Raw genomic sequence first — 22,256 nt, 5'->3', positions numbered from 1 at the left:
TGATATCCCTGGTTGATCCACAGTATCGTCGTCTTACCTGAACTCACACTTCCGGTTAAATCGTAATTTCGGTTATAAGAATAGCCCGGTTATTTGCATAATTTTTACTGGCAAATTGGCTATGCAATTAAGCGGAATCCACTGTACATGTAAATTTTGTAATATGGTTGCCTTTAAAAATTGGAATAATCAATAATTTTCAGGATAAGAGTAAGTGTGCTTGTCAACAGTTGACAGTGGAGGCTAGTGCTTGTAATTCATCAGGGAAACCCAACCCTAATGTAGGCCTGGAATATAGGAGATTAAAAGAACCACTAATAACTGGGTAGGTATCATTGAATTTATTTATAGTGATAGTGAGAGCTAATAAGCTTTTGGTAATAGTATGCTAATGATAGTTGGATGACCCATGACCAATCAGTTAGGCATGTCCTAGTTTAGTAATTACTGTGGGACTAGCAGATTCACCCAAGGATCACTACTAATTTTGATGATGTACATTCTCAGAACAATCACATGTGGGTTTGAATATGAAGTTATTGAATAGGTTATGTATTGCCAAATGGAAATAAGTATAAACCCATTAAATTACTTTCATCTTATGAAAAATACAATGAATCCCTCTAAACTTTCATACAAACATTTTTAATGTAATAAAATCAAAAGTGAACTAAAATACCCAATAAACTTGGTTTACTGAAACACACAAACATTTTTTGGTTCACTGAATTTTTTTTTTTTTTTTTTTTTTTGGGGGGTGGGGTCATTTCATTACTTTGATAATACTTTACTTGAATAAAATAATGATGTGTTATGCTTTATGAATTATTCAATAGTTTTAGATTTTTTCTACTCTTTTAGGGTATATGAGTGCAATGCCAACTGCCACTGTGATCAGCGATGTTTGAATCGTGTGGTACAGAATGGTTTACAGGTCAGACTGCAGGTGTTCAAAACAGAACAGAAGTGAGTAACTGTGAAATTATTGATGTTCTAGAAAACTAAAATGCTGTTTATTGACCCTCTGGTACAAATATATGGTAAAATTGTCCAAAGTTTAATTCATTATCATTGTTGTTAAATTATCTACCTGTACATTAGATAGTTCTTTGTATATAGTTTGGTAAAGTTTAATACCAAATTAAAGGAAATTTCCTCTTCTGTTTTCACAATTGTTATGTTAATTTGTTTGTCTATACTTTCTGAGGTGAGAGTTGCATTTTTATCTGTATTTCAAAGGTTCAGAGTTACATTGTTCATTTATTTCAGAGGATGAGAGTTTCATTGTTCATCTATATTTCAGAGGCTGGGGTTTAAGATGTTTAGATGACCTGGCCAAGGGTAACTTTATCTGTATCTATGCTGGACAATTACTGACAGAACAAGGTGCTAATGAGGTAATTATTATTATTTATTTTTCTTCTGTCTGACTTAGCCCATCTTATTTGGCTGGCTGCTATACTGATGATTAATACAACAAGAATAGGTATGGTGAGTATGTTAAAGAGATAACAACCCCAACAGGATGAAAATGTCAGCTTAAGGCCACCCATTAGTTTTCAATGAATGATGAGGAAACCCTCACACCACAAGGGGGGCTGCAGCTGGCCCTAAAACATCATTATACACAGGTACAACGAAAGAGTTGCCCCTGTATACTCAAATAACATAAAAATAAACTTAAAGTGAAAAAGAAACAAGACATACAGAGGCTAGAAATTCTTTACTTGGGACAGGCGCAAAAAATTTCTTAAGATCTCTTATTCTTATATATCTTGATTTTCAGGATGGACAGCAGTTTGGGGATGAGTATTTAGCAGAACTTGATTACATTGAAGTTGTAGAGAGGCAGAAGGAGGGATATGAAAGTGATGTAGACATGGATGAGGGTCTTGGGGAGGGAAGTACTGAGGAAGAGGAGGAAGAGGATAGTGATGATGCAGGAGCCAATCTTTCACACAATGATTCAGATAGGTACGCTATAGATACCCCCTCAGAATACCTATCTCTCAAATGATTCTGACAGACATCTTACTAAACTCTTCTCTATCCAAAGATTTTTTTTGCTCACCTGGCCATCGGTCGAAAAATATGGCCTCCAAGTAATAAAAAAAAAACATACGAGTCAGACAACAGTTTTTCGCATATATCCCCAAAACCATTAGGTTTAACCAAATTCTGTCATGGCGTAAAAGTGTTCAGCATAATAAGATCTATCTGTTGTCCAATTTTGGTGAAAATTTGTTTACCCATGTTGTAGATATTGCCCTTTTTCAACATTTTTGGCTATTTTTGATGTTACTGTTTCAAAAATCATCTCAGAAACTACTATTCAGAATCAAATGAAACTTGGTAAGACTGTTTTGTGGGGTATTCAACACAAACTGATTGTTTAACATTTTTAAAACGTTGAAAAACGTGGCCGTTTTACTTAAAATAGAAGATAGGGGTCAAAATACAGTTTTTTTGCAAATAACTCAAAACAGTTGAATGTAGCAAAATTCTGATGTGGGTTATATTGTTCACCTTTAGAAGACAGACATAGGCCCAGATTTTCAAAATGATTTTTTCTCCAGTGTAGGAGTTATGGCCCCTGAAATAGATTTTTTGCAAAATTAATTATCTTACTTGGTAAAATATAATTCTTTGAACTTAAATCATGAAGTGATTGTCATATTTGTTTAGAATCCAGTTCTGTACAGTCTCCTTTTATTTCAGTGATTTTTCTGGTGATGATTATAAGAAAGGTATTCCATCATCAGAGTCGTCATTGGCAACCAGGTAAGGATTTTTTATGGAGAGGGCAACTAAAAAAAACTGTCTATTTCTTTTGTTTTACTTGTGTTTTGGTATTCTAGGAAAGTTTATAATGAAACTATTGAACACAAATAGATGGGTCTGTAAATTTGGACATCAGGTTATTTTGGTGTTTTTCTATCAAAATATAGACATTGAATTTTGTTGTGTTTAATTTTGATGCATTCAGAATGGTAAGTGTTTTGATTTGATACTTTTTTCTTGGTGGAATCAAACCATCCTTTGTCATACTAAAATGAATCTAATGCTACCAGTGACAGATTTATTGCTGCAGTTTACCTGAAAAAAAATGGAGGGTCAGTTTAACTGTAAACATCAGCTTTTCAAGGTAATTTCACAGTTATTGATTATTTGAGTTGTTAATCAACACCGGTCCTGTGCCTTGGCTTATCAGAGTGTTATATGTTTTGGCCAATGAAGTTCTCCAAGCAATTTAAGATAATTACCGATAGCCTACATAAAATACTTGCTTATGAACCTTTTTCACTTTTGTTTTCGTTTTACCTTTTTCAGTGATATGAATAATAAAATGTACAGGTTTTACAAGTCCAATTAATGATGGAGTGTTAAAAGTTTATTTTTTTAAAAATCAGTATCAGTTAATATGCAAGGGTATTGCAACATTAAACTTGCTTTTGTCCACACCTACCGATACACTGATTTATATGGTCATCTTAATTTTTGCATACATCGTATTTTGGTGTTTGATATTGGGACATTTAAGAGCGGCACAAAATAAATCAAGATAAAAATACTACTAGAAAACCTGCTTAAACCATACTTTTTTTGAAAGTCCTTGTATGTCTATTTAAGCAGCACTCTACATAAGAATCATGCAAAATGTGATTCATGGTTGGAACGCCTACATATTTTTGTTTTTGATATTTTGCTTAAAATGTCATAGTAAACAGAAAGTAACATGTGGCTTTTCATATCCCACTCATCATAGGAGATAAAAATTATATAGAATGTACTGTAGAATTCAAAATTAAGGTTAATAACTCTGTAAATGACACGAAAGTTCTGTAGAATTTATTGGATTTTTCATGTGGAATATCTCCTAAGAGCAGACAGATTGGAATGAATTATTATTCATTTCATTAAAAGACCTGTAAGGCAACTTAAAATAAAAATATGTAGCCTTTTTTTAGTTGTATCCCATTTTACAGTATTTGCATGATTCTTAAAAATAGTGCTACTTTTAAAGTGAATCTTGGTTAGCCAGACATCTGTTTATACCAAAAGTGGTTTGGTTTAGACAGGTTTCACTGTGTTTAAAAAGTTTACAATGATTTCAGTTGTAGCCATACATTAGATAAATGTACCTAAGAAATTTTTTATTGATATTGTTCATATTTGGATGTAAATGTAAAATAGTAATACTGCATGTCACAGCATATTGTGCATTTGTGCTAAAATCCTTAATTTTTCATTGCAGTATTTGTATGAATGCAACCTAATATGCCCATTGATTGTATTAAACCAAACTAATTTGTCCATTTTTATTAAAAAAGGAGGAGTTTGTTATGTAACTTAAGATTGTTTCAAGTGAATTGGCATGATGGTCAATAAAGTGATAATTCATTAGTTTTAAGTACCATCCATATAAAATTCAGACACCACAAATGGTAGAAGTGATTATTGTAAATGTGTTACTTTTCACTGTTGCTAATTTTTGCGGCTTTTGCCAAGTGAGCATATTCGCTGGTATTAATTTTCGCGGTTCCAAAAAAATGGCTAACATTATGTAGTATTAAAAGTAAATTTCACATGTACTGTTCACTGCGAAAATAGCGAAAATTAATACGTTTACAGAAATTGGCATGATGGTTAACAAAGTGATAATTAATTAGTTTTAAGTACCATCCATATAAAATTCAGACACTGCAAATGGTAGAAGTGATACAAGGTGCATATACCGTATATTTTAGGTAACTATAGCTCCTTTTGTATACAGATCTGTATTTTTGAGAAAACATGCATTTATCTCTTTATCATCCATAACAAGAATGATAACTCTTGCAAAGTGCCAATTTGGTATACAGTCTACTGTATATATATTTTTATCTCAAAAATGTGACAACTAAAATACAACTAAGACTGGTTACGTGGTGTGTATCTGTTCTTTAATTTGAATTAGAAATTAAAGTGAATTCAGTGGATTTGACATGTATATACCATTGATCCTGAAATTTATTAAAATTGCTACTTAATTTATTGATATTCTCATAGATGTGAGACTGTGCATGAATTATACTATTGTCCTTTGCCAAAGTTAATTGATGTACATAGTTTGTACATGGCTCAAACCCATTTCATGAATTTCTGTAATGAATTATCCAGCCTTCTCTCTTGGGATAATAGAATTATTTTTTATTTTTCCAAGAAAGTTGTTTGGTTTGTCGTGCTGCATATCTTTAAATAAAAATGTTTCTATTTTGAATAGTTCATATAGATGTGGGTATGATTGTGTTAGTCAATCCTTAACCTGAAACGATGTATTTGTTATTTGAGCTTATTTTTATCAGATCATGACCAATCTCCAAGATAAATATTACAAAAGGATAATTTTATCTTGAATAAATTTCATATAAAACTATGTAAAATTTCAATTGATACTAAAACATTTTTGTATACATTTTTTTTAAGATTATATAACTGCCATTACAGAAAAGAAGTGTCATATATATAATGGTACATTTAAGAGCTCATCACCTTCGAAATGAAATCCAACCTATTTCTGTCTTATTGGAACAATTTTCCACATGATCTTTATCAATTAAGCATATATAACAAATTAGACTTCAGTCAACAGGTGAAGATTGATATTATTTTGAAATGTTTTTTATGGTTGGTATTTCATTGTCAATCACAGTAAAGTTGGTATTTCATTGTCAATAACAGTAAAGATATTACTGTAGCCAACTGTACATTGAAACCTAAGGCATTATTTGTGAAATACAACTTTATGAAAATATAAATATCTATAAAGCAAGTCATATCCACCCCTAGATACTTCATTATCCTAAGTTTCAATATATGCACTTATTTTTTATACAAAAAAATAAATTCATGTATTTTTGTAATTCACACCTAAAGTCAAGAAACCCCCCTTTCTTCTTCTGGAATATAGGATTGAATGATATGTTACCAATAAATATAGATAGGTTTCAGTTTGTAGAAAGTTTTTTATTTATTCATCTAAAATAAGCAGTCAAATCTGTCAGTAAAGGTTCACACTTAGTAAATGTAAATTTTCTTAATAAGTATTTCGATTCCTTTAACCAGATGCTTTCAGCTGAAAGTCAATAACTACTTAGAAGTGCTATCTTCCTGAGAGTGTGGGCACTTTCAGTCATACTTCTCTCCATTACATATGTTTGATTTTATCAGTTGAAATTCATTGATGTTGGTTTGGACATCAATGTTTTAAGAATACACACATTTTTTATCAATCTGAAGAACCTTTTTTAATTTGAAAAAGTTTGAGGTACAACCATTACTTTCAATGGAAGTGACCATTTCAACAGGTTTGACTGTAGTTAATGGAAATTCTAGAATGTAGACTAGAAATGTTTTACAACTTTGAGAAGATAAACTCAGGGTTTGACACTATCAGTGGTCTTATTGTCATGTGCCTACCTTTATATTTGAGGGAGGACAGCCTTGAAATATAAATTGTCAGTCCTTTGGACACCCTAAAATCAATTCTTTATTACTTCTAACAATTTTGAGCACCATTTAATTTATCTATTAACTATTCTAAAATTAGTGTCAAACCCTGTAAAATAGTTATATGTTTATGACAGGACAGTCAAGTCACTCAAACAGAATATTTGTTTGGAACTAAAAATGTTTTAGATTAAAAGGCAGAGCCACACATACTTGTATATATGGATAGTGTTTCTCTTGGGCTAATAACAGTATTTGTTGAAGAGAAGTAAATTGAATTATAAAAGTCAAACGACTTAATAATTATGTTATTATTTGATAATTGTAATAATTTTTGTATAGGAATGAAAAGAAATGTATTATAAAATTTTAGTAAAATTAGGCCAAAGGTCAGTTTTCATAATTTTTATTTTCAAATTCTTAATCAGGAAGATTGCTTTTTCCTTTCATTTGAGCAAGTACTTAGATGTAGAAAAATATTTTCCTGGTTAAATAACCACCAATACTGATTATTGTATGTTTATTGACAGAAGATCAACTAGAAACAGAAAGGACTCAACAGGGAAACAGTTAGGTAAAATAGTCCTGAAGAGAGACTCATCTAAACCAGGAATAAAGGAAGAGGAATGGTAAACCAGTCATTTATTGTTGTGATGATACCTGTAGTGTCACAAATTTTTATGTATTTCATGTTTATATTTTAAGGACTTGTTAATGACAGTTTTGCTTGGTATCAGTAAATCTCAAAGAAAAGGTTGTTATCAGGTTGTCACTGGGGTTTTCCTTTTAGAACGCTTGCAGATTATGACATAATTTTTGGTATATAAGTTCACCATGATAAGTTATTGGTCAAGTGTATGTTTTGTTCCACTGCAATGATATTTACTTTGGATTAACTAAAACTCAAAGAAATCACAGTCTGGAGTTTTAAACTACCATTCTGAGTAACAGAAGTTAGTTAGAAGATAAAGGTCTAAAGCCTTAAAAACTCTTATTCCTTTTTTTATCAGGGTCCTTCTACATTTATTTCTCTTACAAAGAAAACTTTGGTATCCAACATCGGGACACGTGGGGTATGTGAGTGCGCTCACTAAGGTTATTTAATTTGCATACTGTTGCATTATCCAAAAACTGTCAATTCAGAAACTATTGTATGCATTTATTATTGCAATTTTATTTCGTTTTTTTTTTTTCAGACCAAAAAAAAAAAGAAATTAAGCAGAATCCCACTTTTATGATATGAGTTGTCTTTTGTATTAATACAATCCAGTCTCATATATTTTGCAATGATAACTAAATTTATCCCCATACTCAATGAGTTGAATTGAAATCACCTTGTGCATCAGTCAGTCCATCCATCCCGATTTCATAACAAAATCTGGGCTTCCAATGGATGGATTGATTTAAAATTATATAGATGGGGAATATGTTGTAAGCAATTTTGGGTGCTGTCCAATATCAATTTCCTGTTTATTGGGACTTTGCCATTTTTATAGACTCAAAAGTCTTTGCATCCAAATGGATATATTGATTTCAAATTTTATGTATGGCTTTATATAGACAGGGATATGTTGTGAACTATTTTGCATGTTGTTCAATATCAACTTCCTGTACAAAGAGGGAGGGTAATGTATACAACTTCATGTTGCACATGTAGAAGTTTTGTTTGTGGGATGTAAAAACTTCTCTAATTACTCTCTGGTTGATCTGTTACAGGACTGTTAAAGCAGGTCCAGTTAAACAGAATTCAGATGACAATCCCATATTAATTGATGATGATGAAGAGGAAGAGCCTAAGTCTACATCCCAGAGTTCTACCACTAAGACTGTAGAATCTATTGGTGATTCTGATTCCTTACCAGACTTAGATGCCGACCCTGTTGTAGAGGAACCAAATAAACAGAAATCTACCAGTAGAAATACCTCTCAAGAAAGACTAAAGCCAAGTTAGTACTTCTCATGGAATATTGTCATAGCTCTTAAATTTAGTGTGATTGAACTGTTTTAAATAGAATAACTTTATTAGTATCTGTTGTCTATATAAAAACTATACTAGCATATATACTGTGAATAACAATCATGAATTAACCCAATATCAATACTTTTGAATTTACTGGGAGCATATTTAAGAACTAGTTTCCAAGGGAGTGCATTTTTCTTCAGATAAAATGGTTAACTACTTGAAACCTTTCTCTCATTTACATGTATAATCTAGATTTACATTACAGGTTTATGCAGGTTTGTATTACTGCATCTTAAATTAGTCCAAATGTATTCATGATAGTAAAATTGACTCAGTATACATGTGAATGGTGTTTTAAAATGGCTGTTGAATCCTGCTTAAGTTAATTACAGGTACTTAAATGTCTGAGGTTTTTAACTAATAGTTGTTTTAACTGAATTCTTGTAGAACAAGTTGTGGAAGATAAGACAGCTAATGATATGGATGTTGACTATGTTGTGAACAAAAAGTTTGGTACGTTTTTCTCAAGTTTTGAATGATAGAAAATTTAGAAAAGGACAGTGTACAAAAAAAATTACACAGTTGTACAATATTACGGATTCAGTTACATTGCAGTACACATGAATATTCTTATTTATTTGTTCAATTTGCTGTTTCTGTTTGGTGCTTTCTTAAAAATAGACTGTTGAACTTTCTCATCTTCATTTGAATATGGTTACTTATGGTTATACATTGTGTATTAACATTCTTTGAGAATAAAATGTACATTACTGTATCTCTTATTTAAAATGTTGCAATAAATGTTATTTTCATTCCTGAAATAACTGAAATTCAATTTCCAAAATTTTCGTAATATGAAAAAGATAATCTATAAAAATGCTATTTGATATTTTTGTATAGCGAGAAGAAGTACAACAACCAACAAAGCATCTAGGTTTAAAAATCTGCCAGATCCAAGTAAAAAGTTGGTCAGGACTGAGGATGTTAGTAAAGATGAAGAAGAAGGTCAGTGGAAGGTCATAAGTCAAAAAATAGGATGTCCATTAGATGTTTGTTTGTTTGTTTGTTTGTTGGGGTTTAACGTCCGAGCAGCAATATTTCAGCTATATTCAGACAATGAACATGAAATGAAAAAAAAGGATGGGTCACAAGGATAATAGGGTCGACAAATTTTGATTGCAACTGGAAAAAGGGGGGATGGGTAAGATCGGGCAATTTAGCCTCCTGTGGCGGAGCGCAAAGGTTCCTACTCCTATCGAATACCACAGCGGGGTTCTTTAACGTGCGAGGAACGTGGCATCTTTCCCAACACGGTGCACCACTATGGTTTGCAGTCAGGTTTTCCGTATTATAGCCTGACAACCCCAGCATGTAACACGCCAGGGGTACCCCATTCCACCACCTGGGGCACACATCCCAGTTGCTCTGTGGGCAGAGCGCCTAGCCCCCGGCTAGGTTTCTGAGCACTATTTAGTCGCCTTGTACGACAAGCTTAGCGCTGCTGCAGGCCTATTCTTTTATCACCCGGACCTGCACGGGGGTGTCCATTAGAACTTTATCCATAAACATTTGTTTTTCGTGTGATAACTTTAGTATCAAGTGGTTGATCTTTGAAGATTCCAAACCACAAAAGGAATGCTGGTAATGATTTTCAAAATTCTACATTTTCAAAATGTGGAATAGCCCCAACCAAATAAGGGGTCAAAAAATGGCCTAAAACAAGCATTTCTCAGAATTAAACTATATAAGTTCAGTAAAAGCATAGGAATTTCTTATTTTATTGTTCCACAATATTCTATACCACAATGGTCAGACTTGGATTGATTTTTGGGAGATAAAATTTGAACTTTTCAGAAATTAGGAGCAAAAAAGGAGGCCAGAATTACATGCATTTTTCTGATGTCCAGAAAATAATTTTACTATAAGTGAATGAATCTTGGGATTAATTTTTGAGCCAAGTAGGAATATAGGACCACAAAGGGACCAGAAACAAGTTTTTTTTTCTTATTACTGGACGATAACTTGAGTGAAAGGGAATGGATTGCTTTGAAATTGTGCCACAAGGTGCTGGTGTTTACTGGAGTCATTTAGGAAAATGGCCTACTTTGGTTCTGTTTAAATTTTTATCCTGTGTCAAATATCTAATCATAACCAAAACTGAAGGCTCATTTTATTAAAATAGGGAAAATGTGACAATGATGTTAAAGTTGAAATTTAAAGAAAAAGAAATTTCACTTTTTTTTCACTAAAAGTAGAATTTGGCTCTAGATTAACAAGATATGAAACTCTTTAAATAATTTTAGATGAGCAGGATGATATGTCCAGTACCAGAGCATTTTTCCAAGATGGCCAAGATTGTTATATTATGGACGCCAAGTCATGTGGCAACATTGGAAGATATCTAAATGTAAGTACAGAGATTTGGTTAAAGATTAGAAGAAGAATGCAGTCCCGAGTAATCACAAGAACAATGTCTACATAGCCATATATAGTATATGAAACATTGGAATTATTTTAAAATGTGGATAGTTACATTATACATTAAACAAATATAGAATATTTATTCACACTGTGAATAGATCTATATTACAAAAAGAGAAAAATATAGATTCTACAAATTGTAAAATGCTTTGACATATAGATAATGTAGTAATTTTTTTCTTCATGAAATCCAGATCGTTTAAAGACTTCACTCAATGGGTAATATTATCTTTATGATTGAGTTTTGCTTCATTTATATAAATATAGATCTACTAATCTGCTATTTTATTTGTTTGGGGTAAAAAATCAGTCATTTTAAATATGTATTAACAAAAAGACCAATACATGTAATATAGATATTGGAACGTTGAGCTGTACTATAGTTTAAAGGAGTATCTTCGTGTCAGCAGCATAAGAACCAATTACCTACGATGTTCTAAATTAAAACAAAAGTAAATTGTATACAAGAAGTACACAAAACCAAAAGTTTGATAATAAGTAGCCAAATCCAGCACCCAGAAGTTCTGCCTTGTGAAATACAAAGAATTAAGCCTTAGTGTTTTAAGGTTTTTGGATTAATGATACTGCTTATTTCAGTAAAAATTTATGAAAAAATTCAGGTCAAACAAGTCTTACTACATGTATTTGGTTGGTCTATACCTTTGGTCTACCAGCAATGGCTTAAATACAAAATTGTGATAATGTTTATAGATACTTGATGTAATATGATAAATATACATGTATATACTGTATCATTATACTATATTGTGATGGATGTGGTATCTTCTATAATATAATTCATTAGTTTGTCTCTATTTTACAGCATAGCTGCTCACCCAACGTGTTCGTACAGAATGTATTTGTTGATACACATGATCTTAGATTTCCATGGGTTACTTTCTGGGCTGGGCAGTAAGTTGACTGCATTTCTTATTCTCCTACTTCTACCTACATGTAACTAAACATTTATATATGCTTATCTTATGATCAAGGGTGTTGGTGTTTAGTTAGGAATCAATTTGCATAAAAAATAAGCTATTTCATATCTTGATATATGGGAAAAAAACAGAATTGACTGTTTGATTAGTACTCCAGCTAAGAATCATGCAAAATGTGATTCATGGGTGAAAAGCCTACATATTTTTATTTTTTATATTTTGTTTGAAATGCCATAGTTAACAGAAATTAACATTCGGTTTTTCTTATAACCCATGCTCTTAGGAGATTAAAATTATGTAGAATGCACTGGAGATTTCAAAATCAAGGGAGATAACTCTATAAATGACACTCCAATACAATAGAATCTATTAGATTTTTAATGCTGATTATCTCCTAAGAGCAGGAAGATTTGAATGAATAATTACACATTTCATAATATAGACCCATAAATCAACTTAATATCAAAAATAAAAATATGTAGCCATTTTTTAGGTGTATCACATTTTACAGAATTTGCATGATTCTTACAAAGACTACTAGTTAAACACACAAATGTATAAAATGAATGTGCATAGTAAAAGTATTTTCACCAAGATAAAAATTTATACATTTAATTTCATATAAAGACTTAAAGTTTGAAATATTAATTGTTAATGTTAATTAAAGCTGCATTAGCTGTCATTTTTGTAAATTTTTGTTTCTATTGAAATATACCTTAACTTTGAATTATTTCTACTAAATTGTACTTTTTCTGTATAACTTTATTTGATATCCACACATAAAATGCATTCAATACATGAAATAGGTGTCTATATATTTAATGTCTTGCAAGACAAAAAAAAATTTACTTAGATAAATTTGTATGCATGTGACTTCTTGTAACCTTAATCTGTGTATGTGCTGTAAGGGTCGCCTCTTTAATAACAAATCTGATTGCAAAGCGAAAGTGGTTATTCAACGTTCAGGAAGACCGATGGACTCAAGCAGTAAATGAAAAAAGTTCGAATATAACGCAAGGATCCTTTTGAAATTTACCTACTGTGACTTAATTTGGCTCAGATATGGTCATTATATATTTGAAAACTAATCAAGAAGTAGATGAAATGAAAACAAAGACACGTGCTTACCTGTGTATCCCTTATTGTTATTTTTTTTAAAATAGTTAAAGTATTTTTAACCCAGGTGAATATCCTGTCGTTGATATTCGGAAGTAATGGCAAAAAATAATTAGACCAGAGCTAGCGGCCTTCTCTGATTTAAAAACTTGTTTTCACAATATTCTGTAGGTATTATTGACATTTATTGCTTCAATTGCATTACTACAAACTTATTTCACTGAATCAGCAAAATTCAGTAGAATCAAAACTGAACAAATTTGGCAGCTAATGCAGCTTTAACTTTAAACATCCTCTGACATTCACCTTGTCATCTCTTCATTATAAAATATTTATACCATTTAGATACATACGAGCTGGTACAGAATTGACATGGGACTATAACTATGAAGTTGGCAGTGTTCCAGGAAAGGTTCTATACTGTTATTGTGGATCATCTGATTGTAGGGGCCGATTATTGTAAACTTGTCATTTTTGTCGTTTGTAACATTTCATTTTTCATGCAATAAAATTGTCAATAATCAATGCCATTTCTCAATGTAAAATATTACCATTGTGTTAATTATGCTAGACATGTATATAATGGTTACTTTCGATTCTGATACGGACAATATTGCGTTGAATATCTTAATGAGTGTGTGAGTGTGAGTTGAGATATTCCACATGCTATTGTCAGTATCAAAATTGAAAGTATCTATTGATCTGTTTATTGGTTATCATATTATTGCAGTTTTAGTCATTTTGATGTACTTTTAGTTTCTGGGCTACTGGTACTTTGTCACACAATAGTGCCACTTCACAATGTTGATGCTTGATGTCATTTTTATTCAAAATTTGAAGAAGATCCAGTGACGTCACAATCACTCCCAATGTTTTGATGGATATTTTTTAAATCTTGTCATGTACAAGAGATAGAAAATTATCTTTCAACAAGATCAAAGCAGAAACTTATTACTGATATACACCTGTTTAATAACATCACCATGTAATTACATGAATTATGTCTGTTGTGTGCATATGTAGTACATATGATGACCTAGTTATTTTGGTCTTTTGAATTAACTATCAAATTTTGTTTTTCTTTTTCACTGAATATGTCAATCTTTGTCTTGTTGATCTAATGGTTGATACCAGAAAATTTTAGTAAATATTTCAGGTGCTATATTACAATTTTAAAAAGGATTCTTATTTTACAAGTTTTCCATGTACATGCTATCACTTGACATCTCAAAGGAGGAAGTCAGAACTGGCTAAATGAGTTACTGTGTTGAATTCAATTTTGTGTTCATAGTTTAATTTCATATTAAAGTTATACTTTTATGTATTGCTTTGTTCATTTTATACATATCGTGTATACCGGTAGTCATGTCAAATGAATTACCTTTCTATTGAGACCAATACTGATCTTTTTACCCCTATCTGTTTGGTGATGAACTTAAAGATGAGTTAAAAATAAAATATCAAATTTTAATGACATTTGCCATTATAATTTAAAAAAGTTAGTCAGTATGTAATATGTAACCCTAACACAGAATTCTGATTGATTTTAGAGTTGTGGCCTCAACTGTTTTGGAATAAGGGGCCAAAATAAGCGTTTTATTAAGATTTACTTTTGTAAATTTTTAACTTTCTGGATAATTTCATTCATGGTTTACTGCTAGTTAAAATTTGGACTCTTGTATCAAGTTTGCATTTGATATGCTGAATCTTACTATATAAATTGAATTTTTATTTTGGTCTTCATTTAGGTCCAAGTGTTCAAAATCAAGCTTCAGATAATCTTTTAATTCTTGGATAACTCACCATGTATTTAAATTTTCTATCATGTACCAGAAAAGCAAAAGTTTAAAATTCAAATTAAGTTTTATGACTTCAATCATTCTCTGACAAAAACTTTGCTTTGTCAAATATCGAACCACATTTTAAATCCGAGATTATCATACTGTAGTATGGTATCACAGAATAATCACACTGTCATCGTCATTGTTGGTGTCCTTTAACTTTATTTATGAGAATTTCAGTAAAACCGATCTTTTTGAAATATTGACACATTGTTCCTAGGGGCATGTTTGTGGGCTGTATAGCTTTAGGGGGTTTTGCCCTAAAAAGGGATAAAGTAAGAAAATGAGCGTTATCCTTAGAATTGATCAGCTGAGTTTATTGTTCATTCTTATGTCAATATGTTCATTTTGAAATTCTGTTTTGAAATTTTTTACAAGGTAAGCTCATCTTTTAACCGTTTTAGAGTTTAAGGGTACAAAATTGGACCATGCCCCCCAAAAATTAATATAATTTTTTTCCGTTTTGACTTTTTTTTATTGGATTCCCTAAGAAAATTCTGGTACACATTTGAAATACGATTTCAGATACATCTTATGGTTTTTATAGGTGAAAGGGGCCACACACCCAAAATATCACCTTCTTTATTTTTGGCCCAATTTTGAGAATTTTTTTATGGAATTTCTAATTATGTGCTGTATTGTGTCCAAAATGAACCAAGTCCCAATACTTGAGTCTTTAAAAAACTAGTATTGTGTCCACACTCACCCCAAGAGTTGGACATGCTACACTTATTGAAGCTCTCTGTTCATACATGGAATTCTACTGAGCTGAGAAATTTCATAATTGATGTTAACTTTGACATGTTGTGTAGTGCACTGTCTCAATTATTACACCACAAAGTTTGGGGATATATAAAAATCATCCTGTCTGTCTGATCGTCTTTTTTCCACATTTGTTGTTACTGCAACTCCTAACATTTCAAAGGACTACAATGAATTTTAGTGGAAAGTTGGGCATCATCTGTAGATGTGCAATGAAGGAATATAATTACTGCCAAAGGACTACAAAGGGTGATATTCAACTGAATCTTAAAACCTTGTTCAACTAATATTTTAGAAGATTTGATGAAATTTATAAGGGTTGGGCATAATATGTTGATGTGCTTGAAGGAATATAATTACTGAAGGTGATATTTGAACTGACGGTTTTTACATTTAGGGGGTAACTCAAAATGGAGCAGAATAATCCTTTTGTAAGTTTGCACAGTAACTTTTGTTTAGGTTTATAAGACCGTAACTTCCTTGCACCAAAGCTTTAACTTCACTTGATAAGTGTTTAAAATGTGTCCTGTTGTGTAAAATACTAAACCTGCAAGTTTCATGTTGTAACTTGGTAGTGGATAAAGAGAATATACTATCTTAGTATTGTGGATAACAGATGACAGTTATGTCATATAAAACAAAGAGATTTACATGTCTTTTAATATCTGATAATGTTTAATACAATTTTTTAAAAAATGCAGATACAACCAATAGACAACTGAAAATAAAACTTTGTGTCAAGACTTGAAATATGGAAATTATCATTATTTAAGCATTATACCACAAAAAAAAAAAAGAAACAACATTTTACAGTCTACTAAATTAAAGTGAAAAGATGACCATTTAGAAAAAATCTATTTGCACTGGTGCTGTGTATATATCATCAACTGTAATATACTGAGTGCTAGAATCCCCCCCCCCAAAAAAAAGAGAAAACTTCTGATAATAATCTCAATTCATTCAGGAACATTAGTAATGTGTTTTATCTAAAAGACCCTTTAATAAAATGCTGAAGATGGTCACTCTAAAGCCAGAAAAAAATAAATGGTATATGAAAATGATGACTGGTTTATACATGTAAAAAAAAAAATACAAAACATGAAAAAGAAATTAGTACATGTACTAAATTCAAATCATACACATACATGTAAAATATTACTGCATGATATCTCATTATCTCAATAAAAAAGATACATCTAGTCATAAAAAACACTGATAGGGAACAAAAAATATAGGTCACATAGGTTTACAGTGGTAATTTGTTATTAACTACTGTCAAACCTCGGTAGCTCGAACTCAGAAGGATGACCATTAAAATGTGTTTGAGTTATAGGGAGTTTGAGAAATTGAAGTTCTTATATATTTCGGGATTTTTTTGTTGCTGGTCCAAATTCAACTATCGTTAGAAATTGCTTATTCCCTACAAAGTTGTGTTAGTTCGTGAATCTTTTTCATTCGCTTTCAGAGTTCGAGTTCCTTGGTCAATAATTTGTTTTAATCCAATTTTCTTTCATGCTTTCCGACTTCAGAACATTCTCGAACTTCAATCAGTGCTATGTTAGATTAAAACTACCTAATTAGTTAAACATAAAATATTACCTGTAATTAACTTAAATGACACTGATTAATGATAGGGTTTTGGTTTTTCAGACCTTTTATAACCCAAGCTGACAAAATGACTGACTAGTTTGAGTTAGTGATGGTTATTCTCTAAGATTCATAAAGAATTGATCGACTAGTCAGTTTGAGTGTTCGAGAAATCCATGGTTATTTATATTGATTATATAGGAGAAAATTTTGGTACTTTGAATTGTGTTAGAGAAAACCCTGGTTGTTCGAGCCATCTGAGTTCCACTGTAGAAAAGTATACTGGACATAGATGCCCCCTCCACCTCTTTAATTTAGAGGAGAATTAAAAAGCAAGTAGATATTGGACTGAATCTGAAGTCTCACAAACAGAATTACTGTGAAAGTATTATTGTTTGTAGGGTACCAATTTTTGTGGTTTTCCTGGGTAGACGAAACCAAGAAATTTGGTTTCCAACAAAAACGAGATTTCCATAGAGGTGTATATTGAAACCTCAAAACCATGAATTCAAGAATCAACGAGCTTGTGTTTCTTCCCTATTCCACGAAAATTTTTATCCACAAATTCACAGTATACTGCCGAAGATAAGGTCAAATTTGAAATCCTTCCCAGTAAGGGTTGCTAGTATTAATTTGATGAAATAATGGTTTCTTTTCAAAAGCAGCAAAGATGTAACGGTAAATGACATTGCTTACATTTAGTACATTAAGCTCAAATTTCAAATCTTTGATACATTTCATTAAATGCTTCATTTCATGCTAAAAAAAAATTGTTGGACAAATGTACACATGTATGATCAGCAGTAGAACTCACTGCCCCATGCTTACCTGTAGGGGCATAAAAATTTGACACATACATGTATATGAACATTTCATTTTAGCAATAAGTTATCTTCACTAGAAAACTAATGGTTTAAATTTCATACAAAAATAATAGGTATACTTCTAATTGTTAACATTCAACTAAGGAGAACTGGTTAAATATTGCAGATCTTACTTCAATAACTCTTGAGTGAAGAACTATATATCCTCTAATAGGAGCACCTTATTACTCACATCATTAACATAAAATAAGAAATGAAATATGATCATCCATAACAAAAATATACAAAATACTGTAGACTCTGCTATAAAACTCTTGGGTTACTATGCAAACAATATAACTGACCTACAAGCCAGAAATAGAACTTTCTACGTTTTGTTCTACTCAAGGTCTTCACATCAATAGAAGTTCTGTGAAAAGAACAACTACAAGTATTTAATGCCCTTGTATTAAAATGGTGTGTCTATTGATAGAGTTAGCTACTCATTACTGATAAATCTCCCAACTCAAGACATCATATCATGCAATACCTATCCATGTACTACAATATCACATTGGATCATTCCAGTGATGAATACCTATTAGCCCATGTCCTAAACAATATCCCATTGGATCATTGCATGAAGAATACCCATTAGCCTTTGTGCTGTATAATATCTCATTGGAACATTGCATGATGAACACCCATTAGCCCTTGTGCTACCATTAGCCCTTGTGTTACATTATATCCCATCAGATCATGCAGTTGTGATGAATTACAAAATGATTCACTAAAAATGAAAATGATCCTCTTCAATGAAGTATAAAAAGTTAGCTGCTCTGGAAGACTAGATTGTCCACGTTATCAAATCCTGTACATTAGTGAACATCTATGACAAAAGATTTAAAGTCTAATGTCTGTCTGAATACTCCTGTTAACACTAATTCAGCATTGTAGATAGCTGAAAATAAAAAAAGTTCTATTCAACTAAAGAGTAAAGCAATGATCCAGAAAAAAAGTCTATCAAATAAAAAACCTAATAATAAAATTCTTATGATTCAAACACAACAACTTTTACCATCTTGAATCCGTTAATTGGTGAATGAGGGGTATGATTAGTTAAGTTTATATCCCTAATAATATTTTCATGCCAAAGCACATGTACGTTCTAAAAGATGACATTAAAAAAAGACACTAAGTGTCAAAATAGATGACATGACTGTTAATCTATACTGTACAACTCATCATGGCAAAGCAATATCCCAAATATCTAAGCATTCACTCCAATAGAAGCTGACAAATCTGTTTAAAAAAATTCCATAGTGCATCACCCCAAAAATTACAAAGTAAGTACTATGTAACCCACTTTTCCTCATATGCTTTTAAATGCATTTTATCTACTGAAGTACTAATACATTGATCAAAGGTCTATTTTCACTGAGGTCAAAACTGAATAATTATTAAGGATAATTTGGACATAAAAAAAATAAGCATTATGAAGTCTTCATTCAAAGGAGAATATTTGATTAAATGTTCACAGACAAGAAAGGACAGAAATCAAGTGATCAGAAGAGTTCACAGAGTCAAAGTGAAACATGGTCGTACTAGGGCATGTGTTCTTATGCTAGGCATACCCCAATCATACAGTAAGTTATGTTGGAGGTCTCCATCTTAATGGACCACACATCTAATTTGAAATCAATCTATTAATAGGGAGCCAAAATTTTTTTGTGACAAATATTTTCTCGATCATACCATTAAGTGGAAAATGGCCCTTACTGAATACTTACGAATCTTTTTGGCGATAACATTACGTAACATGGGGATATCATTCTCACAGGTTATCACTATATGTGTTGGGTTTCCCTGTAAATATTATAGAAATATCATGACCTATAAAGGTTATATTTATCTGTAATGTTTACATTTTTTAGACTATCAACAAATGGCAAAAAGAAAAAAAGTGTTCTGAGAGTACTTCATTGCAATATAAAGTCCCTTACTGGTAAAAATGCAAATTTTATTTATAATCTATAATTTGTAAACAAGAAAAGTATGGAAAACTGAGTCTGTATTAATATTTCCAAAACAAAAAAAATGGACTGAAGTTCAAACTTTATCTGTGACTTGTCATCATAAAGCAATATACCGAACATCAAATACACATCTGCATGCATGACAAAAAAGTGCAGAAAACTGAGTTTGTGCATGAAGTCCAAGGGCCATAACTCAGCAAAAAATCAACAAACCAAAACAAAATTGAAACTTAATCTGTAACTTGTCCTGGCAAAGCAAGCATATATGGTTTTACGGACCCAACCGAAAAAGCAAAAAATTGTTGAAATTCAAAGTAAACATAGGGTAAAAAAATAATTGTATCAGTAAATTACAGATTTTGAAAAAGCTGATTTCAGCTTTAAAGTGAAAGAAAATCATGTCTGAGCAAGGTACCAAATATAAAACAATTATATGCTAGCATAATGAAAAAAAATGTGGAAAACTGATTTGACGAACTGATGGACATACAAAGTGCAAACTTTAAGTCATTTTGGTAAAAGTCACCGGTAGAGAAATTAAAAAGAACATACATATCCTATTTGTCTTAAGTAATACGTCACTGAAATAATGAATTTACATAAGGGATTTTTATTTACAATTTATGTTTCTCGTTCCAAAAACTGAATTAAGAATGCTGGATTGTATAGAATTTCTAGAATACAACCAGACAAATGCATTTAAGTACCTTTGTGAGTGTGATCACAAACCCCACATCCTTGCACTGTCAAACAAAATGAAGCAGAACAGAACTGTTTTACTGTAGGCACAGTAACATGCCATGTATTTTATTTTTTAAAATTATTTAAGGGCTCATTCTCAACTTAACAAGAGGCTCTAAGGAGCCTGAATCGGTCACCTGGTTGAATTTTGCCTTTCAAGGGCAATAAATTAAACAAGTTGTCCAACAATTTTGACTCAAGAAAACTTTGATAGCACTTATCATAAGGATCATTTCAGCAAATGAAAGTCAAAATCTATCAGTTTTCAAGACATTGGCTGAAAAATGTAAAAAAAAACCTAGGCGTCTGAAAAAAAAACCCACTTCAATTCTATGCAGGATACCCCAAGGAACACTTATACTGAGTTTTGTTTCAATTGGTAAAACAGTGTTAGAGGAGAAGATTTTTGAAAGAAACAACATTCAAAATAGCAAAAAACTTTGAAAAAGGGCAATAACTCCAACATGGCTTAATAGATCAAAATGAAAACTTGATCAGAGATAGATCTCATCATGCTGAACACTTTTACCCAGTCAGAATTGGGCTTAACCTAATGGTTTTGGAGATATATGCGAAAAACTACTGTCTGACCCCTATGTTCTATTTTTAGTAACAGCAACAATGTTTTTCGACAGATCAAAAATCCTCGCATCAATTCTATGCAGGATACCCCAAGGAACATTCATACCAAGTTTGGTTCCAATTGGTCCAGTAGTTTCAGAGGAGAAGAGTTTTGAAAAATTGTTAACAACGACGACAGATGCCAAGTGATGGCAATAGCTCACATGGCTTTCGGCAAGGTGAGCTAAAAAAAAAAACTAATTCAATTTAATCCAAAAGAAAAACGTAACAACATGTACATCTTAATTAGAATGTACTTCCTTAGTGTAAGTTTCATAAACATTTTTCATACATAAAAATTGCACAGAAATAAAGACTGACAAACAGATAAAGACATGATACCATACACAACAAATGCTTCTTGAGGTATAATTACCTGTTCATCTTTTTCCTGTAGTAAAGCCATGGATGGTTGACGTTTAACTACGGTTCCCCCTGCAGTGGTTACTATCTTAGTCAAATCACTGATTGGTGGAACTACACTAGGTGTAGCGTAGACAGTGACATCCTGAAACAAAGGTCGTGACTGTGCCCTGGATATAGACTCTTGTAGATTACACTGTATCTCTTTCTCTGACTTTAAATCTCTCAAGGGATACTGATTTGGATCTAAAAATAGCATCATAATCACAGTAATAATCAGTGCGAAAATATAATTTCAAACCCAATACTTTTAAGCATGGTCATTTGTCTTTACCATTGGTCAAATTACTCACAATAACTTGCTACTTCTTGGAAATATTGTAAAAATCTTACTGAATACTTAAATATGTTTTCTCATCAACTGCTATAAAAAACTAGAATCAGTTTGACCATATTTGGTAACAAACTCATCATGAGGAGGTAATTACAGACATTTACAGACATATATAACTCAT

The 22,256-nt window shown here is 31.6% G+C and overlaps 2 protein-coding genes across 7 annotated transcripts in view; one reads left to right on the top strand and one right to left on the bottom strand.

Annotated features, from left to right (window-relative positions):
• Nucleotides 1-14,307, top strand: part of LOC148609337 (histone-lysine N-methyltransferase SETDB1-like) — a 40,473-nt gene extending 26,166 nt beyond the window's left edge. For 3 of the 5 annotated variants that reach the window (XM_088542671.1, XM_088542670.1, XM_088542672.1), the window contains exons 22-34: nt 204-325; nt 862-966; nt 1,304-1,397; nt 1,787-1,974; nt 2,719-2,781; nt 5,264-5,278; nt 7,020-7,118; nt 8,206-8,435; nt 8,900-8,965; nt 9,353-9,457; nt 10,756-10,859; nt 11,757-11,845; nt 13,333-13,512. In XM_088542671.1, the coding sequence (XP_088398797.1) occupies nt 204-325; nt 862-966; nt 1,304-1,397; nt 1,787-1,974; nt 2,719-2,781; nt 5,264-5,278; nt 7,020-7,118; nt 8,206-8,435; nt 8,900-8,965; nt 9,353-9,457; nt 10,756-10,859; nt 11,757-11,845; nt 13,333-13,450 (1,398 nt within the window). In that variant the 3' untranslated portion in view covers nt 13,451-13,512. Of the gene's footprint in view, nt 1-203; nt 326-861; nt 967-1,303; nt 1,398-1,786; nt 1,975-2,718; nt 2,782-5,263; nt 5,279-7,019; nt 7,119-8,205; nt 8,436-8,899; nt 8,966-9,352; nt 9,458-10,755; nt 10,860-11,756; nt 11,846-13,332 lie in introns of all 5 variants that reach the window. The other 2 variants (XM_088542674.1, XM_088542673.1) reach the window with 1 other exon arrangement.
• A 1,925-nt stretch (nt 14,308-16,232) lies between these two features.
• Nucleotides 16,233-22,256, bottom strand: part of LOC148609336 (PAX-interacting protein 1-like) — a 29,483-nt gene continuing 23,459 nt past the window's right edge. For both annotated transcript variants that reach the window (XM_088540890.1, XM_088540891.1), the window contains exons 18-20: nt 21,755-21,987; nt 19,771-19,846; nt 16,233-18,941 (exon numbers count right to left, since the gene is read on the bottom strand). In XM_088540890.1, coding sequence (XP_088397016.1) covers nt 18,859-18,941; nt 19,771-19,846; nt 21,755-21,987 — 392 coding nt within the window. In that variant the 3' untranslated portion in view covers nt 16,233-18,858. The remainder of the gene's footprint in view (nt 18,942-19,770; nt 19,847-21,754; nt 21,988-22,256) is intronic.

This window comes from Perna viridis, chromosome 8, assembly GCF_037379345.1.
Source record: "Perna viridis isolate PV_CMFRI_1.1 ecotype Kerala chromosome 8, ASM3737934v1, whole genome shotgun sequence".
In the NCBI taxonomy this organism is placed as follows: domain Eukaryota; kingdom Metazoa; phylum Mollusca; class Bivalvia; order Mytilida; family Mytilidae; genus Perna; species Perna viridis.
Note: the sequence above shows the minus strand (reverse complement) of the source record. Positions and strands in the feature narration are given on the sequence as shown.